The 19,869-nt window shown below is 35.3% G+C and overlaps 1 protein-coding gene across 1 annotated transcript in view; it reads right to left on the bottom strand.

Annotated features, from left to right (window-relative positions):
- LRP1B (LDL receptor related protein 1B) overlaps nt 1–19,869 on the bottom strand; it is a 1,442,028-nt gene that overhangs the window by 887,439 nt on the left and 534,720 nt on the right. The window contains exon 7 of the mRNA XM_060151186.1: nt 1,518–1,680. Coding sequence (XP_060007169.1) covers nt 1,518–1,680 — 163 coding nt within the window. The remainder of the gene's footprint in view (nt 1–1,517; nt 1,681–19,869) is intronic.

Genomic DNA, 19,869 nt, shown 5'->3' with positions numbered 1-19,869 from the left:
AGAATGGGGCAGGATAAGAGTGGTATAAAAACAGGAGAAACACAATAGCTTCACCTCAACATTTCTGACACACAAGGCTATCTAAAGGCTAATTTTAAATTCAGTTAGCACATCCAGGGAAAAACACGCAAGCAAATATATTTCTAAACAGAATGCCAAAAGAATGTTGTTAGCACATTTGTAATTTTCCAGTTCTTCCTTACTACACTTAACCAACACCCAAACAAATCAGTTTAAATACAACTTCTCTTACTCATGTCTTTTGAGGCATCACTGCAGTCAGATTGAGTCAAGTAACCATCTGCTGCAAATACAAATAGAGCTACATTCAAGAATTATATTACACAGCCTTCCTAGCAAAGCTCTTACGTGCAAGCTGTTCTTGTCAAAATCAGAACCATTGTGATGATGCATCTTAATATTCAATCAGACTTTAAGAGTGACAAAAGTCCACATATGGATGACAGCTGTTTCTTCAGTCAATATTTTCCCATTTGTTGAATGGGGACTTATGGCAGTTTAGGATATGTTCCATCAGACATTTCAGCCTGAACTGCTTGGGGACGATTACAACAATAACAAGGATAATATTTTAGTTTTCAAATCTTTGCTACAACTTACATCTGAAAAAAGCACCAGCTCTTCCAACTAAAGTTTTACACTATGCCATTAATTTGAAAGTATCCTTTCCCAATAGTTACTGGTAAAAAAAAACTGGCTTTATAGAACTTTATAAAATACCATAGTGTTTGTAAAACTAAAGCATAATTCCTATATTAATTTTCTAATTATATGAACAGAGTTATTGGAAATTTAAACATGTGTACCTATATTTTGAAAAATTATAAAATATTAAAAAAAGATGAATGAGCCTATTAGCTAAAAGAAGTTCAGATAAAATAAGGTCTCTTTTTAACCAATAGAGTGGCTTGCAAAATTGGAAAGTCAAAGAAAAAGTGAAGATGGACTCTGATGATTAATTCTGTAGCTCTATAGTAATATAGTGTTTACACATCAGCAGTTAGAGAAAAAAAAATGGTTTCAACTAACAAAGACGACCTTAATGTTATACTAGTACCCTTGAACATGTATTATGCCCCTTTCATAAATCCTAAATGTTGTGTTGGAGCTAAGTTTGTTAATAGTCCATCTTTCAGGTAGTATTTTTGAAGCCTGCTAACCATAAGGTCCACTGCTAAATAACTTAAGTCTCCTCTCTTTAACTTAAAACTATGCTGAGGGTCTTCTCTGGCAACCCCAAAGCAATTCTTGGAAGAGTAGTGGGTTATCTGTGTCTTAGGTTAGCCCTGCAATACTGATGTGTTAAGGAATTGCTATGCCCCACCTTCTGATGGTAGATTACAACTTCTTTTTTCCTTACTGCAATGCAACTGCTCAAATAAACATTAAAAACATTTTATGAGCCTGTCGTCTTACATTCCACAACTCTTGTCAGACTCTGATTTTTTTAAACGGAAATTATTTCAGATCAAACACTATAAAGAAGAATTTCTTACCCTGCTATTGGATCTACTGCTATTGCCTTAGGATTATGAAGTTCCAGGTCAATCAGGGTGACACACACAGATCCGTTGTAATCACACACAAAGATCCGGTCACTGACATGGTCCACAAAATAGAGATTTCTGGTGAGCCAGTCAATCGCCATTTGTTGCACATCTGAAAAACACACACACAAAATCACTGAATCACAGGTGCGAATCTAGTATCATAAGCCAAAGAGTACATAAGTCTGCCCAAACCACCATAGAGGATATTTCAAAAGTACAGGTAGTTTTATGATTAAAAACAAAAAACCCTGCAAGGATAATTTCTTGCATTGCCAAAGTAACTAAGTAGTTATTCTGTAAAATAATGACTACCTCTTGATACCCTTTTCTTGCTATCTAAGGACTGAGGATGACCTAGATAAAAGGACAAGGAGTTTCTAAATCCTAAAGAATACGTATTTACAATAATATATTTCTCCTAGTTTTTGCATTTGTCCAAATAGTTCATTTAACCCCATGGGCATAAGTGGTTCAGTGACACAGCTAAATGCTTTAGTAGTAAGAGGAGTAAATACTTTTTGTGAACTAAGGTAAACCCTTATTTTCAGATCCTCTCCTATTTAAAAAACAAAACAAAACAGGAGAGGTAGAAAAGGAGAGCTGTAAATACCTTTATTTACAAAAAGTATCCAATATTTGGAAATAAAGCAAAAGGAGGAACATGTTCTTTTAATGGCATATGTAGGCAATGTAAAACAGGATTGCTCAAAGATTGATTAATTCTCTAGAAGAGCACTGTGAATACTACTTTCTTCAATATTGGAAATATTCTATTATCTATGCTGTACAAGAAAATAACGACTAACTGTGTCTAGTGAGCATTTAAAATGTGGCTAGTGTGACTGAAAAACCAAACCTTTTTTGAATTTCACTTTAATTAATTTAAATTTTAAAAAAATGAGGAAGCTAGTGACTGAGATGGATGGTGCAACTCTAGAAGAATGTATCTGTTTTTGTTTTTTTTTTAAACATCTTTATTGGAGTATAATTGCTTTACAATGTTGTGTTAGTTTCTGCTGTATACCGAAGTGAATCAGCTATATGTATACATGTATCCCCATATCCCCTCCCTCTTGCATCTCCTTCCCACCATTCCTATCCCACCTCTCTAGGTGGTCACAAAGCACCAAGTTGATCTCCCCATGTGATGTAGCTGCTTCCCACTATCTATTTTACATTTGGTAGTGTATATACTTCAATTGCTACTCTCTCACTTCATCCTAGCTTACCCTTCCCCCTCCCTGTGTCCTCAAGTCCATTCTCTACATCTGCGTCTTTATTCCTATCCTGCACCAACGTTCATCAGAATTTTTTTTTTTTTTTAGATTCTATATATATGTGTTAGCATACGGTATTTATTTTTCTTTCTCTGACTTACTTCACTCTGTATGACAGACTCTAGGTCCATCCACTTCACTACAAGTAAGTCAATATGTGCCACATCTTCTTTATCCATTCATCTGTTGATGGACAGATGGTTGCTTCCATGTCCTGGCTTCTGTAAACAGTGTTGCAATGAACATTGTGGTACAAGACTTTTTGAATTATGGTTTTCTCAGGGTATATGCCCAGTAGTGGGATTAATGGGTCATATGGTAGTTCTATTTTTAGTTTTTTAAGGAACCTCCATACTGTTCTCAATAGTAGCTGTATCAATTTACATTTCCACCAACAGTGCAAGAGAGGTCCCTTTTCTCCACACTCTCTCCAGCATTTATTGTTTATAGATTTTTTGATGATGGCCATTCTGACTGGTGTGAGGTGATACCTCACTGTAGTTTTGATTTGCATTTCTCTAATGATTAGTGATGTTGAGCATCCTTTCATGTGTTTGTTGGCAATCTGTATATCTTCTTTGGAGAAATGTCTATTTAGGTCTTCTGCCCGTTTCTGGATTGGGTTTTTTGTTTTTGTGATACTGAGTTGCACGAGCTGCTTGTATATTTTGGAGATTAAACCTTTGTCAGCTGCTTCATTTGTAAATATTTTCTCCCATTCAGAGGGTTTTCTTTTCATCTTCTTACAGTTTCCTTTGCTGTGCAAAAGCTTTGAAGTTTCACTAGGTTCCATTTGTTTATTTTTGTTTTTATTTTCATTTCTCTAGGAGGTGGGTCAAAAAGTATCTTGCTGTCATTTATGTCACAGAGTGTTCTGCCTATGTTTTCCTCTAAGAGGTTTATAGTGTCTGGCCTTACATTTAGGTCTTTAATCCATTTTGAGTTTATTTTTGTGTATGGTGTTAGGAACTGTCCTAATTTTATTCTTTCACATGTAGCTGTCCAGTTTTCCCAGCACCACTTATTGAAGAGGCTGTTCTTTCTCTATTGTATATTCTTGCCTCCTTTATCAAAGATAAGGTGACCATATGTGCATGGGTTTATCTCTGGGCTTTCTATCCTGTTCCTTTGATCTATATTTCTGTTTTTGTCCAGTACCATACTGTCTTGATTACTGTAGCTTTGTAGTACAGTCTGAAGTCAGGGAGCCTGATTCCTCCAGCTCCATTTTTCTTTCTCAAGATTGCTTTGGCTATTCTGGGTCTTTTGTGGGTCCATACAAATTGTGAATTTTTTTGTTCTAGTTCTGTGCAAAATGCCAGTGGTAGTTTGATAGGGAATGCATTGAATCTGTAGATTGCTATGGGTAGTATAGTCATTTTCACAATCTTGATTCCTCCAATCTAAGAACATGGTATATAGCTCTCCACCTGTTTGTATCATCTTTAATTTCTTTCATTGGTGTCTTATAGTTTTCTGTATACAGGTCTTTTGTCTCCTTAGGTAGGTTTATTCCTAGGTATTTTATTCTTTTTGTTCCAGTGGTAAATGGGAGTGTTTCCTTAATTTCTCTTTGATATTTTTCATCTTTAGTGTATAGGAATGCAAGAGATTTCTGTGCATTAATTTTGCATCCTGCTACTTTACCAAATTCATTGATTAGCTCTAGTAGTTTTCTGGTAGCATCTTTCGGATTCTCCATGTATAGTATCATGTCATCTGCAAACAGTGACAGTTTTAATTCTTCTTTTCCAATTTGTTCCTTTTATTTCTTTTTCTCCTCTGATTGCTGTGGCTAAAACTTCCAAAACTATGTTGAATAAGAGTGGTGAGAGTGGGCAACCTTGTCTTGTTCCTGATCTTAGTGGAAATGGTTTAGTTTTTCACCATTGAGAATGATGTTGGCTGTGCGTTTGTCATTTATGGCCTTTATTATTTTGAGGTAAGTTCCCTCTATGCCTACTCTCTGGAGAGTTTTTATCATAAATGGGTGTCAAATTTTGTCAAAAGCTTTTTCTGCATCTATTGAGATGATCATATGGTTTTTCTCCTTCAATTTGTTAATATGGTGTAGCACATTGACTGATTTGCCTACACTGAAGAATCCTTGCATTCCTGAGATAAACCCCACTTGGTCATGGTGTATGATCCTTTTAACGTGCTGTTGGATTCTCTTTGCTAGTATTTTGTTGAGGATTTTTGCGTCTATGTTCATCAGTGATATTGGCCTGTAGTTTTCTTTTTTTGTGACATCTTTTTCTGGTTTTGGTATCAGGGTGATGGTGGCCTCGTAGAATGAGTTTGGGAGTGTTCCTCCCTCTGCTATATTTTGGAAGAGTTTGAGAAGGATAGGTGTTAGCTTTTTGTATCTGTTTTTGACTTGAGTATTTTCTATTTAATCAGAACTACACTGTGAAATTTCATGCTAACCTGTTGATATTTATCTAGTAGAAAGGATAACCCCCAAAATTTTAGTCTCTTATCCTGTGAGGCACTGATCAGTTTTATACCTAACTACAGATCTCATTTAAACATTCCTTTTCTTTAAGATGCCTAGAAGCATTCAATTCCACTAATGCTGTTAGATCATCAGTATTGGGCTGGTTCTCCCAATAATGCCATACATAAATTTCTGGTCTATATTCATTCCTGAATTTTATGACACTCATATATTTATCTATTGAAAATTATAATTTGATACCTCCTTGTTTGAACTTAATATGGATCTATGATTCACTGGCTAAGTAGAGTTTCTTTCTGTAATCTGAACCTAAATGCTCTTCTTGCTCTATGCTTCAAAAGATTCTTGGTAACATGTTGCTACATGAATGATATTATTTCAATAAAAAACTAACATAGATGCATATGCCATCATTATAGTCATAATAGTATATATATATTGTCAAAGCAAGGTAGAGAAAGCAGCAATTTTGTGGGAACTTCTATCAGTCCCTACAAGGGCAAGCAAAAAGTACATATTGCAGTTCACTGGATACAGATTGTCAGTCTGTCAATTACAATTTCATTTCTGAATTACACAGTCTTTATGGAAACATAAGCATTTAAATGTTCCACAAAGTACATGAATCAGTTCAGCAGCCAGGAGTTTTAAATTTCTGAACTATTTTTTCTGTCTCTAGAAATGTGGAAATGTATACTTAGCTTTGTTTTTTATTCCCTTTGCATTATTATAGCAGGTAGAGAACAGAACCCACTGTTTCAAATGCCATTTCAGATACCTAGGGTTCTGATAAATTATATGCCAAAGTCCATTCAATGACCAATCTCTCATGCTAGGCATGCAGTTGGTTTAGTCTATGCAATTGTAAATTCAGACAAAAGAGACGTTTGACAGCATTCACAACTTCTTTCAACTCTGTATGGCTGCAAAGATGCTCTGCTACTGAAACAATAGGTATTGTTAACAACATCCTAGTTTGAAGCGGCAACGTCTCACTAAAGAACCTAATAATTAGCCAAACAGTAACTGTGGGAATTGGCATTGTTTCCTATTCCTATATTTGAAGTTTCTATCTGCTTTTAATGTGATGTTTATTGAGATTAGAGAATTAAAGCAATTAAACAAAGAGTTCCAGTAAGCGATAGATAGATAGATAGATAGATAGATAGATAGATAGATGGATAGATAGATAACTTGAACATTTTAGGAGATTTTTACGACATTACAAAATCGTCTCTAAAATTTTAGTAAGACCCTTATTACTTTACTGTTACTAGAAAAAAAATTACATATGTTCCTGTTATTATGTTTCTCTAGTTGCCTTTTATTCATTCTTCAACCAAAAGTGCCCAGGATTTTGCCCTCACTGTTCTTTTCAAATAGCTGCTTTATGGTCATTCAGGATTTCTTACTTGCCAAAAGCCAAGTTTGCTTTTCTGTTCATGTCTACAACATCTGAAAGTATTGACCACTTTCTTTTGAATCATAAAATAATCTAAATATCAATATTGATAAACTTTTAAATTACAGTGAAAAAATATTGAAAGTATTTTGAAACTTGTTAAAGTATTATGTAAATATAAGTAACTTTATCTTTTTAAAACCCAATATATGTTAGGTGTAAAAACTTAAAGTTCTACCCTGTGGAAATTAATTTAAAAATTCAAGGTTAAAGTTTTAAAAAAGAAGATACTTATGATAATCTATAATTGGATAAAAAAATGTTACATCAGCTTTTTCATCACATCATAAGGCAAGGAATTAATTAACAGAATTGGTGAATGTAGAACTTAAACACTTTTGATTCACTACAGTGCAATATATGTGCAGTGTTACGGACTAAATTGTTTTCCCCCCAAATTCATATGTTAAAGTCCTAACGCCCAGCACCTCAAAATGTGACTATATTTGGAAATAAAATCTTTAAAGAGATTATTATATTAAAATGAGGCCATTAGGGTGGGCTCTAAACCAAACTTATTGATGTCCTTATAAAAAGAGATTAGGACATACAGAGACAACACTGGGGCTACCTGCACATAGAGGAAAGGCCATCAGCAAGCCAAGGAGAGAGGTCTCAGAAAGTCCAAACCTGTAGCACCTTGATCTTGGACTTCCAGCCTTCAAAACTATGAGAAAACAGATTTCTGGTTTTTGAGCCACCCAGTCTGTGGTATTTTGTTATGGCAGCTCTAGCAAATAATACTACTCAAGTATTACTTCAAGTATTATTCAGTAGAGTAGTTTATGCCACAAAATAATTGAGAACAAAGTCAAAATCTTGCTAAGAAAAATTATAAAAGGAATGTCTGCATGTGTGTTTAATGTCATACTGGACCATTGTCTAATAGGCCCTTTCAAAGACTGTTTAGTTCCTCTAGGGAATATACCTTTGTTTAATTTACAATTTAATATTGATTAGGTCCCAGTCTCTATGAATTTAAATATTAATGTGTAGACCGAGACATTAAAAAAAATTTTTGTCCAATAGAGATGCAAATGATTTCCATCAGGTAGTAAATATAACCCCAGTTTTACTGTCCAGTATGACATTAACTAGTTTTATATCTCACTTTATAATCTTAATTCAGAATTTTTTCTTTCACTGATTGTAAATACTTCAGTCTTTTCTGTACTTCTTTGAACCAGATTTACCATCCTGCTGGTTCTCTTATTAATGAGCTAAATAATTCCTTAATATACATTCATTAAATATTTGTACAAGTCATGTTTTTAACTCTTTGAAAATTATATATTGACAAAGTTGAGTACTTGAATTTTCTTTAATTATTTGCTATATTTAACTAGCCAGAAATAGCAAATATAAACATCCACAAGATTAGAAAGATAATATAAATAGGTAAAACCTGTTAAGAAGGATTATGACAAACCTAGATGATGACTTAAATGTATACATCTCCCTGAAAAGGAAGACTCAATTTCAGCTGACTGTTTTGATACAGAAATGCTTTATTGTTTCAGAGAAGCGCAAAATAAGTATTTCTGAACTTCATTTGAAGTCTGCCAATTTCTAAATACGGTAAACTGATGTTTTTTAAATTATAAAGTATTTTGTGTTTCCAACAAAACCTGTCTGTGGCTAAACTGGATCAAAGGCCTCTAGTGTGATTATACCAAAGTAAAGCAGTGTATATCATTTAGTTCAGCCTAACTCCCTACTTAGAGTATGTTCTACTTCATAAAAGCCTCTGCTTTTGTATTAAATAAATATAATATCCAGTTTACAAAGTGGCCAGGGGATTAAATCAGACAACACACATTAAGAATCCAGTACAATGACATGTAGTAGGTACTCCACAAATATTAGTTGCTTCCCAGAGGGAACTAAAAGACTGCACTTTAGTTTATGTCTCTGTGACAGCTTATAAGGAGCACACACTAGAGAATAGCACAGTACTAGCAATATATAAGCTAACTGATAAGAAGTTAGTAGTTTTGATAATCTAAAAAATGTGTCCACTTGCAAAAGGTAGAGCTTACTCCTCCACTTGCAAAAGGTAGAGCTTAATTCTCCTCCACTTGAATGCGGGCTGTTCTTTGTGACTGGTTTGTACAAAACAGAATGTGGTACAAACTTAGAGAACAAACTTATGGTTACCAGGGGGGAGGGGTTAGGGGGAGGGATAGTTAGGGAGTTTGGGATTGACATGTACACACTGCTATATTTAAAATGGATAGCCAACAAGGACCTACTGTATAGCACAGGGAAATCTGTTCAATATTATGTAACAATCCCATTTGTTATGTAAATGGGAAAAGAACTTGAAAAAGAAGATACATGTAAATGTATAACTGAATCACTTTGCTGTACACCTGAAACACACAGAACATTGTTAATCACCTATACTCAAATATAAAATAAAAAGTTAAAAAAATAAATAAATAGAATGTGGTAGAAATGGCACAGTGTGATTTCCAAGACTAAGTCATAAAAGGTATTATAACTTCCGTTTTGCTCTCTCTCTCTTTGCATCACTCACTCTGGTGGAAGCCAGCTGCTATGCTATGATGATATACAAGCAACCTTGTGCCAAGGCCCATGTAGGAAAGGAGACAAGTCTACTGCCAATAATCACAAGAATGGGCTTGGAAGCCAGTCTTCCAGTCCCAGTGAAGCCACTGGATGCCTGCACTCCTGACCAACATCTTCATTACAACCTCATGAGAAACCCTATGACAACCACCTAGCTTAGCATTCCCTGAATTTCTGACTCACAAAAAGTGTAAGATAATAGATGTTTGCTGTTTTTAAGCCTCTAAGTTTTGGGGTAATTTGCTATGCAGAAATAGAAAACTAATATAGTAGTCAAATCCCTATAATTTTTAAAATTAGATTTTGTTGACTTCCCATCACTTGGATGTTATTTTTAGACCTATATCTAAACTAGACTGTCTATACCAATGACAGTTTTTGTTCCCTTAAATTACCTGTAATTCAGCTTAATGCTAAATCATGAAGGATACTCCATAAATGCTCAAAAATGAAGCCAGGGAAATTTAAAAATAACTTGTCTTGAAATCTTCTGCTCTGCTTATACAAAATATGGTTCTGTGATGAAACAACTATATTTGGCCATGATCAAGATGATCCCTCACACAGTCCTCTCCTCAAGAAGGGTAGAATTAGATAGACAGTGCTAGCATCATGAAGAAAATAAGACAGGATAATGACTTCCGTGACTGATCACAGAGGGAATTCTGAGGAGGATGATATTTGAACTGAGCTCAGTGTGACAAGAAGTTGTTAGGCATGTGGAGAATTGGGGGCAGAGCCTACCAAGGAGGAATGAGCTTGGCATATTCTAAAAATGAGTAGAAGTAGGAGGAGTTATATCATAGCTTAAATATGGATACCAACAGATGGAGATATATACCATGTTCTTTGATTGGAAGAATCAATATTGTGAAAATGACTATACTACCCAAAGGAATCTACAGATTCAATGCAATCCCTATCAAATTACCAATGGCATTTTTTACGGAACTAGAACAAATCACCTTAAAATTTGTATGGAAACACAAAGGACCCCAAATAGCCAAAGCAGTCTTGCGGGAAAAAAACGGAACTGGAGGAATCAGACTCCCTGACTTCAGGCTATATTACAAAGCTACAGTAATCAAGACAATATGGTACTGGCACAAAAAACAGAGACATAGATCAATGGAACAAGAGAGAAAGCCCAGACATAAACCCACACACCTATGGTCAACTAATCTATGACAAAGGAGAGTCTCTTCAATAAGTGGTGCTGGGAAAACTGGACAGCTACATGTAAAAGAATGAAATTAGGACACTCCCTAACACCATACACAAAAATAAACTCAAAATGGATTAAAGACCTAAATGTAAGACTGGACACTATAAAACTCTTAGAGGAAAACATAGGAAGAACACTCTTTGACATAAATCACAGCAAGATCTTTTTTGATCCACCTCCTAGAGTAATGGAAATAAAAACAAGAATAAACAAATGGGACCTAATGAAACTTCAAAGCTTTTGCACAGCAAAGGAAACCATAAACAAGACGAAAAGACAACCGGAGAAAATATTTTCAAATGAATCAACGGACAAAGGATTAATCTCCAAAATATATAAACAGCTCATGCAGCTCAATATTAAAGAAATAAACAACCCAATCCAAAAATGGGCAGAAGACCTAAATAGACATTTCTCCAAACAAGATATATAGATGGCCAAGAAGCACATGAAAAGCTGCTCAACATCACTAATTATTAGAGAAATGCAAATCAAAACTACAGTGAGGTATCACCTCACACCAGTTAGAATGGGCATCATCAGAAAATCTACAAACAACAAATGCTGGAGAGGGTGTGGAGAAAAGGGAACCCTTTTGCACTGTTGGTGGAAATGTAAATTGATACAGCCACTATGGAGAACAGTATGGAAGTTCCTTAAAAAACTAAAAATAGAATTACCATATGATCCAGCAATCCCACTACTGGGCATATACCCTGGGAAAACCATAATTCAAAAAGACACATGCATCCCAATGTTCATTGCACCACTATTTACAATAGCCAGGTCATGGAAGCAACCTAAATGCCCATCGACAGACGAATGGATAAAGATGTGGTACATATATACAATGGAATATTACTCAGCCATAAAAAGGAACGAAATTGAGTCATTTGTTGAGACGTGGATGGATCTAGAGACTGTCCTACAGAGTGAAGTAAGTCAGAAAGAGAAAAACAAATATTGTATATTAATGCATGTATGTGGAACCTAGAAAAATGGTACAGATGAACTGGTTTGCAGGACAGAAGTTGAGACACAGATGTAGAGAACAAACGTATGGGCACCAAGGGGGGAAAACCAAGGTGGGGTCGGGATGGTGGTGTGCTGAATTGGGCGATTGGGATTGACATGTATACACTGATGTGTATAAGATTGATGACTAATAAGGACCTGCAGTATAAAAAAACAAGCAAACAAAAAAACCCCAACTAATACTAAACTTTCTTTGGGTTATTTGTATGGAAATATGTTAATATAAATGTTTCAGACATTACATGAAATTTCTAAAAATCTTAAAAAAAACTGAATTGTAGTGATGCCTGCACAACTTTGTAAATTTAGTAAAAAGCATTGAATTTTATACTTAAACTAGATGAATTTTATGATATGTAAACTATACTTCAATAAAGCTGCTTTTAAAAATGCAAAAAAAAAAAAAAAAGAAGTTCAATTTGGGTGTATGGTGGGCAGGTACACCCTTAATCAGGAACAGAATCTGTGGCATGTTACAGAGCCCTTTTCTTTTCCTTTAAGGAAACTTTGCCTCTTCCTAGCTCTGTTCCAATTTCTTAAACACATGAAATGTAGTCCAAGTGAGTATCAGTTTTTGATAGGAGTAGTCACAAAGTTCTACATACAATCTGTGTATATGTCTTTATGAAAAAAGACAAAGGAGGTGTTTCTGACATGGGATGGTGAGCAGTATCAGGTATTTGTAACTTCCCGGTTCCACTATTTCTCAATTCCTTCCTCTATCTCAAGCTACAAGTCAATCATTTCCTATGGTGGACGCACTTAGAAAATATTCCAGTGTTTTTATTCTCTCAATATAACCAAACAACAAAAACAGTTTACACAGAGGTGTCTTCTTCCCACTAGGCAAAATATTATTTTCAACCTGTAACTCAAATGGATTCATCCTTCATTCTATTTTTATCTCTTCCCACTTCACCCCATATTAAATCTATCAGCCAATCTTAAGGCCTTCATCTGAAACTGTCCACTTCTTTCCATCTCTGCTCTTACTTTCCTTGCTCAAGACATTACCTTCTCTCCCCTGGATGCTACAATAACTTAACTGACTCTCTATTTCCTTCTTAGATGCACTATAACAATCTTCACAGAGCATCCAAAGTGATCACTGTAAAACACAAATTATATCATGTCAGCAAAAAAGAAAACACCATTCTTTACAGTCTGAGTTCTATGTTACATTTGATTGCCAGGTAAGACATGTCTTAACAAACTGATGGACTGTTGGGATTTACTCTCCTGTATGAATGTTTTCAAAAGCACATCGCTGATATTTTGTGTGTGTGTGTGTGTGTGTGTGTGTGTTAGTTTCTGCTTTATAACAAAGTGAATCAGTTATACATATACATATGTTCCCATATATCTTCCCTCTTGCGTCTCCCTCCCTCCCACCCTCCCTATCCCACCCCTCTAGGTGGTCACAAAGCACCGAGCTAATCTCCCTGTGCTATGCGGCTGCTTCCCACTAGCTATCTACCTTACGTTTGGTAGCATCACTGATATTTTTATAAATACCTAAGTTTACTAAACTGTAGCTCAATTTTAAGTCAAAACTCTACGGAGTGTTTCTCTCTGTAACATTTTCCAGGAAGGCCACCCAGGAAATGAGGTGTAGTGGGCTACCAACTTCCATTGTGTTATTGTTTCTTCTGCACAGTTTTAGTGAACAACAGGTTTTTCTCTAAATTTTGAGTCTGTATTCTTGTTTTCCAAAATATCAGTCCTCTTCTGAAAAATCTCTAATGACTTCCCCCGTGTTTAGCATAAAATTCAAAGTCTTTAATGTGGCTTACAAGGCTTCTAAACCTCCCTTTTAACTCATATCTTCCTTGCTCACTTTACTCCAGCTAAACCGACATCCTTAATTTTTCTTGAATTGCAAAGAAAGCTTCCTCCTTAGGACCTCTGTACCTGATGTACAAGAAAAGAGAGTATCTGAATGTGCATGGCTTTGCCCTTTCCCTTATTCAGGTATTTGCTCAAATGTTAGTTCCCAGAAAGGTCTCCCTTGACCAGTGCATATTGAGAAGACCATGCCCCCCCCCGCACAACCCCACATCCCCCAACAGGCACAATGACTCATTCCCACCAGTCAATATCATTGCCATCATTTATTTTTTTTTGGAGCTGTCATATCGATCAAAATTAATTATTTAGTAGTTCACCATCTCCCCACACTAGAATAAGCCCCATGTGATCAGGGATACTGTATGGCTCGTTCACTGCTATATTACTGAAGCCTAGAATTGTGTTTACCCCATGGTAAGTGTCCAATAAATATTTTCAAATCAATATGGCTCTTCTATTCCAAGTAACCTTTGCTCAAGAACCTCTTGCCTAAAATCTGTTCTTCCACCTCGACATCAGTCAGTGTAGGAGTCATCTTAAGTCACAGCTCCTTTGTTCTTTTTTTTTTTAAGTTTGCATTTTCTGATTATGGGAATTTGTAAGAGTAGCTGACCATTGAAATTGGAACTCTCTTTTTATTTTTATTTATTTATGGCTGTGTTGGGTCTTCGTTTCTGTGCGAGGGCTTTCTCTAGTTGTGGCAAGCGGGAGGCGCTCTTCATCGCGGTGTGCGGGCCTCTCTTGTTGCGGAGCACAGGCTCCACATGCGCAGGCTCAGTAACTGTGGCTCACGGGCCTAGTTGCTCCGTGGCATGTGGGACCTTCCCAGACGAGGGCTTGAACCCGTGTCCCCTGCATTAGCAGGCAGATTCTCAACCACTGTGCCACCAGGGAAGCCCTGTTCTTTAATCAGCTGTGGTATTTTCCTTGATTTTACCTGTGAGCTCAAATTTGGCAAATCACTATCCTTTACCCAGCAAAGATGTATACAAGAAGGAGAGGTATCATTTAATGTGGAGGAGTAATTTTAAGAAAGGGCAATTAGGCCGCTAGTAATCTGAAGGTATGAAGACCCAGGGTGTGTAACAGTAGTACGAGGGATGAGAGTGCCATATAACAGTGTGGAAGAATGATGACGACTGGTGAGCCTGAGTGACTAAGAAGAGATAATAAAGCAAAGATCAGAAGAATGAACAGACAATGTTGTACTGAGGATAAAATAGCACCATAACCACTTTTGCATTAAAACTGCCACATCTTGACTTCTAGAGCCCTTCTTTTTTTTCTATTCATACCAAGAATCATTTTATGACCATCAGAGTCATGTAACTTTGTGGCTCTTATTCCTGTCCTTTAAATAAGAATTTACTGACACCTTGGCCCTGATTTGTCTCTGAGACTACTAGTTATCTAGACTACTTCTGTTGACATATATTAGATTATTTTAGATTACCTTTCCACCTTTTGATTCATGTCTCTAAAAAAACAGAATTTTAATTGATTCTTATTATTATATATTTATATTATTCAATTATTATACAACATATTATATAATATATACTATATTTTATTGTTTATTATTCATAGTTGTCATATCTCTTAACCTACCCAAGTTATAGACCCAGAATCTGAAGCACAACAAGTAGAAAATGATGTTTCCCCTAGGTATGAGTTCGAGTGTACAGTAAGTGAATAAGAGTGTGTATTGATGTAGTTTTAGTGGATTAATTCTGTTATTAAAGCGAGGTTCAGTTAAACCAATGTTATCACTTGCACTGGGCCTAGTAAAAGAAGTATCAATTGAGAAGCCCAAAGACCAAATATTTGTAGGATGCTTTCTCAGCCATGTTTGCTATTGGCAAACATTTCAGATATTAAACTTACTCTACTGTTAGGGTCAGTTGCATAATGGTAATGAAATGGTATGAGTTCTGTGGAGACATATACATAATAAAGATCAATTAATGCCTTTGTATTGCTTTTTCTTTTTTAAGAGTCAAATCCAATGATGAAAACCAGTCACCAAGTGATTAATTTGTTTGACATGAGTGGAAATTATTTCTAGGAGTCACACTGAGACATCCTGAAAGATATCAGGGCATCTCTGAATTGAGGAATGACACAGAAGAAATGAGGATTTAAGCTAGTCCAGCAATGACGAGTTTACAGTTCTCCACCTCAGATATTTTATTCTAAAGGTAACCTAAGACTTATACAAATGGAGGCAGAGTGTTATTTTTCTGGGGATTCGTCCCATGACACTCCAGATAGGTACATTAGGAAAGAAATATACTTATATTTTTAGAATGAAAGAAGACTGTCTTCTCTTTTCATTTTAAATATAACAGCCTGTCAGTTCAGGCTATAACAAAATACCATAGACTGGGTGTCTTCAACAATAAACATCTGTTTCCCACAGCTTGGGAGGCTGAGAAGTCCAAGATCAATGTGCCAGCAGATTCTATGTCTGGTGAGGACTCTTCATGGCTCAGGTAGCCACCTTCTGGTGTAACCTCACATGGAAGAGAGAGAGAGAACTCTGGCCACGTCTTATTCTTACAAGGGTGTTAATCACATCATAGGAGCTCTACACTACCATGACTTTAACCTAAATCTCTCTCAAAAGCCCTACCTCCAAATCCCATGATATTGGGGATTAGGGATTCAACATATGAATTTTAGGGTGAAAGATACAGTTCACAGCATTCAGAAGTATAGAATATTTAACTCACACTGAAATCCACATACACTAAACTAAATAACTGCAACAGTAAATTCTGAAATAACTCATATTTATAAGAATTTAAGAGGTGTATATAAGGGATATACATTACATAATAGCTCAACCCCCATCTTATCTTAGGTACAATTTTGAATTGAAAAATATACATATTTTAAAAGTTTGGTTTTCACATATTAATATCACTTAATCTATGACCATGCCAAAATATCAATATTATTAATCTTAAAGTAATGTCTTGTTAAAGGCTCAAAAAGCTCTAATAAAGTATTTGTTGTATATATATATATATATGACTAGAGTCATCTTTCAATACTTTTAACATTATATAATGTGCTTAGAAATAAATCAGGTACAACTTTCAATATGAAGTACAAAAAATAATTAAATTCCCATAATTTAAGAGAACAAATTTGAAAAACACAAATGATTCAGCTTGAATTTATCAAAATAATTACCTTGATACTCCATGTATATTGTGTGAATATCATCCCATGGACATAGGAGGAACGACATTAACTGAGAGTCTCAGAAACAAAAGCTCAGACTAAACATATAGAATGGAATGTAACACTGAGATGATCATTTGCATACTTCATACATTAGGAACATGTTGTCTCAATTATCTTCATTTTAGGAACAAACATTTTTTTGCACAAATTATCTAAATACCTGGTGTAATTGCCAATGGCGTTTTGCATAAGTAAGCACAATTATAATGTACCCCTTCAAGTTCAAAATTTTTGTAGCGGTAACTATGATAGTTCTAATTTACTCAAGTTATACCTTTCTTACAAATCAAATCCTCAAAGCTCTAAAATTTTATAATAACTTTGAACTCATTCACCTCTCATGACTCCAAAAAATTTAACAAAATATTTTTAAATAACACAAACAACCAAACTAAGTCTTAAGGCCAAGTGAGGTGTTTCATATGGATACTAAGTTATTCTGACCAGTTCAGACAAGCTGAACTGTTCTATCAAGCCACAAGGTTTCTGTTGCTGTTGTTGTTATTTTCAATAAACAAAATAGAATCTCCCAACAACATAAAAATTTTAAATAGAATCTTCTTTGTTATAAGAATAATAATGTTATTCTTATGACCATCACACACAAAAAAGTAATATTTCTTTTGTTATTCTTATGTACTCTCTAGTACATTTGTCGGACATGTTTTAAACCATAGATTTGTTAGAAAATTAGTCTCGTTGATTAGTAGTACATAGGCCTTTCCCTACCATTCAGTTTTGGATACACAGTATAACTACCTGCTTTTTCTTAGTGAAACTGGACTGAATAATTGTACTTGATAGATAGATAGATCTCTTCACTAATACCTTAAAACAGCGAGATTAAAATGATATAGGTTAATTTTTACATTAAAACAACAAAAGTTGTCAAGAGACTTTATATAACTTTACCAAGTAAATGTTGTCATTATGATGACAAAGACTGGACTCCCCTGGTGGCGCAGTGGTTAAGAATCCGCCTGCCAATGCAGGGGACATGGGTTCAATCCCTCATTTGGGAAGATCCCACCTGCCACGGAGTAACTAAGCCCGTGTGCCACAACTACTGAGCCTGCGTGCTGCAACTACTGAAGCCCACACGCCTAGAGCCTGTGCTCCATAACAAGAGAAGCCACCACAATGAGAAGCCCGCGCACCGCAACAAAGAGTAGCCCCCACTCACCGCAACCAGAGAAAGCCTGCGTGCAGCAACGAAGACCCAACTAAGCCAAAAAAAAAAAAGATGACAAAGACTTACAGAATATTTTAATATACATATACATATTTAAAATATACATATATTTTAATCTAGATTTATACTTCATAATCAGTTAAAAAATCCTTCACCATCTACATGACCATCTCATCATCTGACACTGTTGTTCTACCATTAAGAGTTTCTGTCACCATACATTTATCCAGCTCATGGAAAAATTGTTATAATTAAATTGGAATTACTTGACACTGGCTGCAATTCTAAGTTAGTTCCAGAACACACTCTTTGTTACCATTATCAACTACAGTCATCTTTTAGCTAGGCTCTTTCCTGGCATGAATTTCACACATGACCAAATCTTTGCTGCATAACTAATTCCTCTAAGGTCCAGTTCTGAAATGGTCTCTGGTTTTGTCACCATAGTCTCAGGGCTTGTGGTATATGGATCCTATAACTCTCATAACCCTCTGGGTATAAACTAAAAGTAGTTGGGCTCTTGGGAAGAGATAGCCAGAAAACTGTTATTACGGTAATTCTCTGTATCTCCTTGTAAACACCGACCTTACAGGTTTAGCCACAGAGACAGTAAAAAGTGGTAGGAGGATACAATATGAGTGATATTCCATAAGACCTCTAAAACAATATTTCTCAAAGTGGATAATATAAAACACTAGATATTTGGAGTGTTAATATGTATTAGACACATAAACATATTCATAACATGTCATTAGAAACAAGCACCCATAGAAATGCACTCACAGACATACCCAGAAAAATACCAATAAAATGTTCAGTACTCAAGGAAATTAAAGAAATCCTGAGCTAAACAAAGTAAAATAGGTACTTTACAGAAGGACTCCACAGAATCTTTAATAGGCTAATATACATATAAATCTCCAATAAGGGTATACAGATGCAAAACTTCCTGAACTCATTTGACCACAAACTCATTCTTTCCAAGAATGTCCAGGAAAACTTGTGTCCCAAGGAACATATCTTAGAGAACAGTACTATACAATGATTAAAATATACCTATTGTGAGTAATTAGGTGAGAGGAAAAAAAAAGTAGACGAGAGGAAGACACATATGCACACAAAGACACATGCATACTGCAAATTAACAAGAATATCAAACAGTAGGGAATGGAAGGGGAAAGTATGTTTAGATCTGGGAGGGATTCCAGCTATTGTGTGAACAAGTGATTTCATTTTAAAATTATTTAAGGTCCCACAGCTAGTTAATGACAGAGCTAGGACCATATCAACTCATCCCAAATACCACGGTGAGGAAAATACAAAGCCGAGTGTCACAGAAAATCTGTAAGTCACAGACGTTACAGCCTGAAAAAAAAAAAAAAAAAGAAAACAAGAATCTTATTCAAAAACTGAAATCCTATACACGCCAGTTTGCTTAGTTACGTTGCTTAATTTGTCTCCTACTGCTCACGGCCTTTAGATTTGATAAATTCCTAATATATTGTAAATGTCTTGACAAGATTAAAACCTTCTGATGCCCAAGAAATATGAGAAAACAATGCTCATTTTACTTGGCATAAATCCCTTAAGAAAAAGCAAAACAAAATAAAAGGAAAGTACACTATGATACTATTATATTTAAAGTGAAAAATTATCAAATACATATTAAGTCAGAAATTATTTTACTAGTCTACTTGCCAAAAAAGTGATAATTTCTCTTTTTTCCATATCTTTTCTCTTCTTCCCTTACTTCCTTCTCTCTTCTACCAAGATAAAGTTGACCAAGACAGAAACACCAGTTTGAATGAGTATACATCATGGATTCCAAATGTACTTCATGAGTTATTCACGATGAAAAGAGCATCCTACTTTCCAAGTTTCAGGTTGGTAGATAAAGTAAACTGCTAAACATTATGTTCTACCTGGTATATGGCGTTGTAATGGGATCATGAAA

This window comes from Lagenorhynchus albirostris, chromosome 6, assembly GCF_949774975.1.
Source record: "Lagenorhynchus albirostris chromosome 6, mLagAlb1.1, whole genome shotgun sequence".
In the NCBI taxonomy this organism is placed as follows: Eukaryota; Metazoa; Chordata; class Mammalia; order Artiodactyla; family Delphinidae; genus Lagenorhynchus; species Lagenorhynchus albirostris.
Note: the sequence above shows the minus strand (reverse complement) of the source record. Positions and strands in the feature narration are given on the sequence as shown.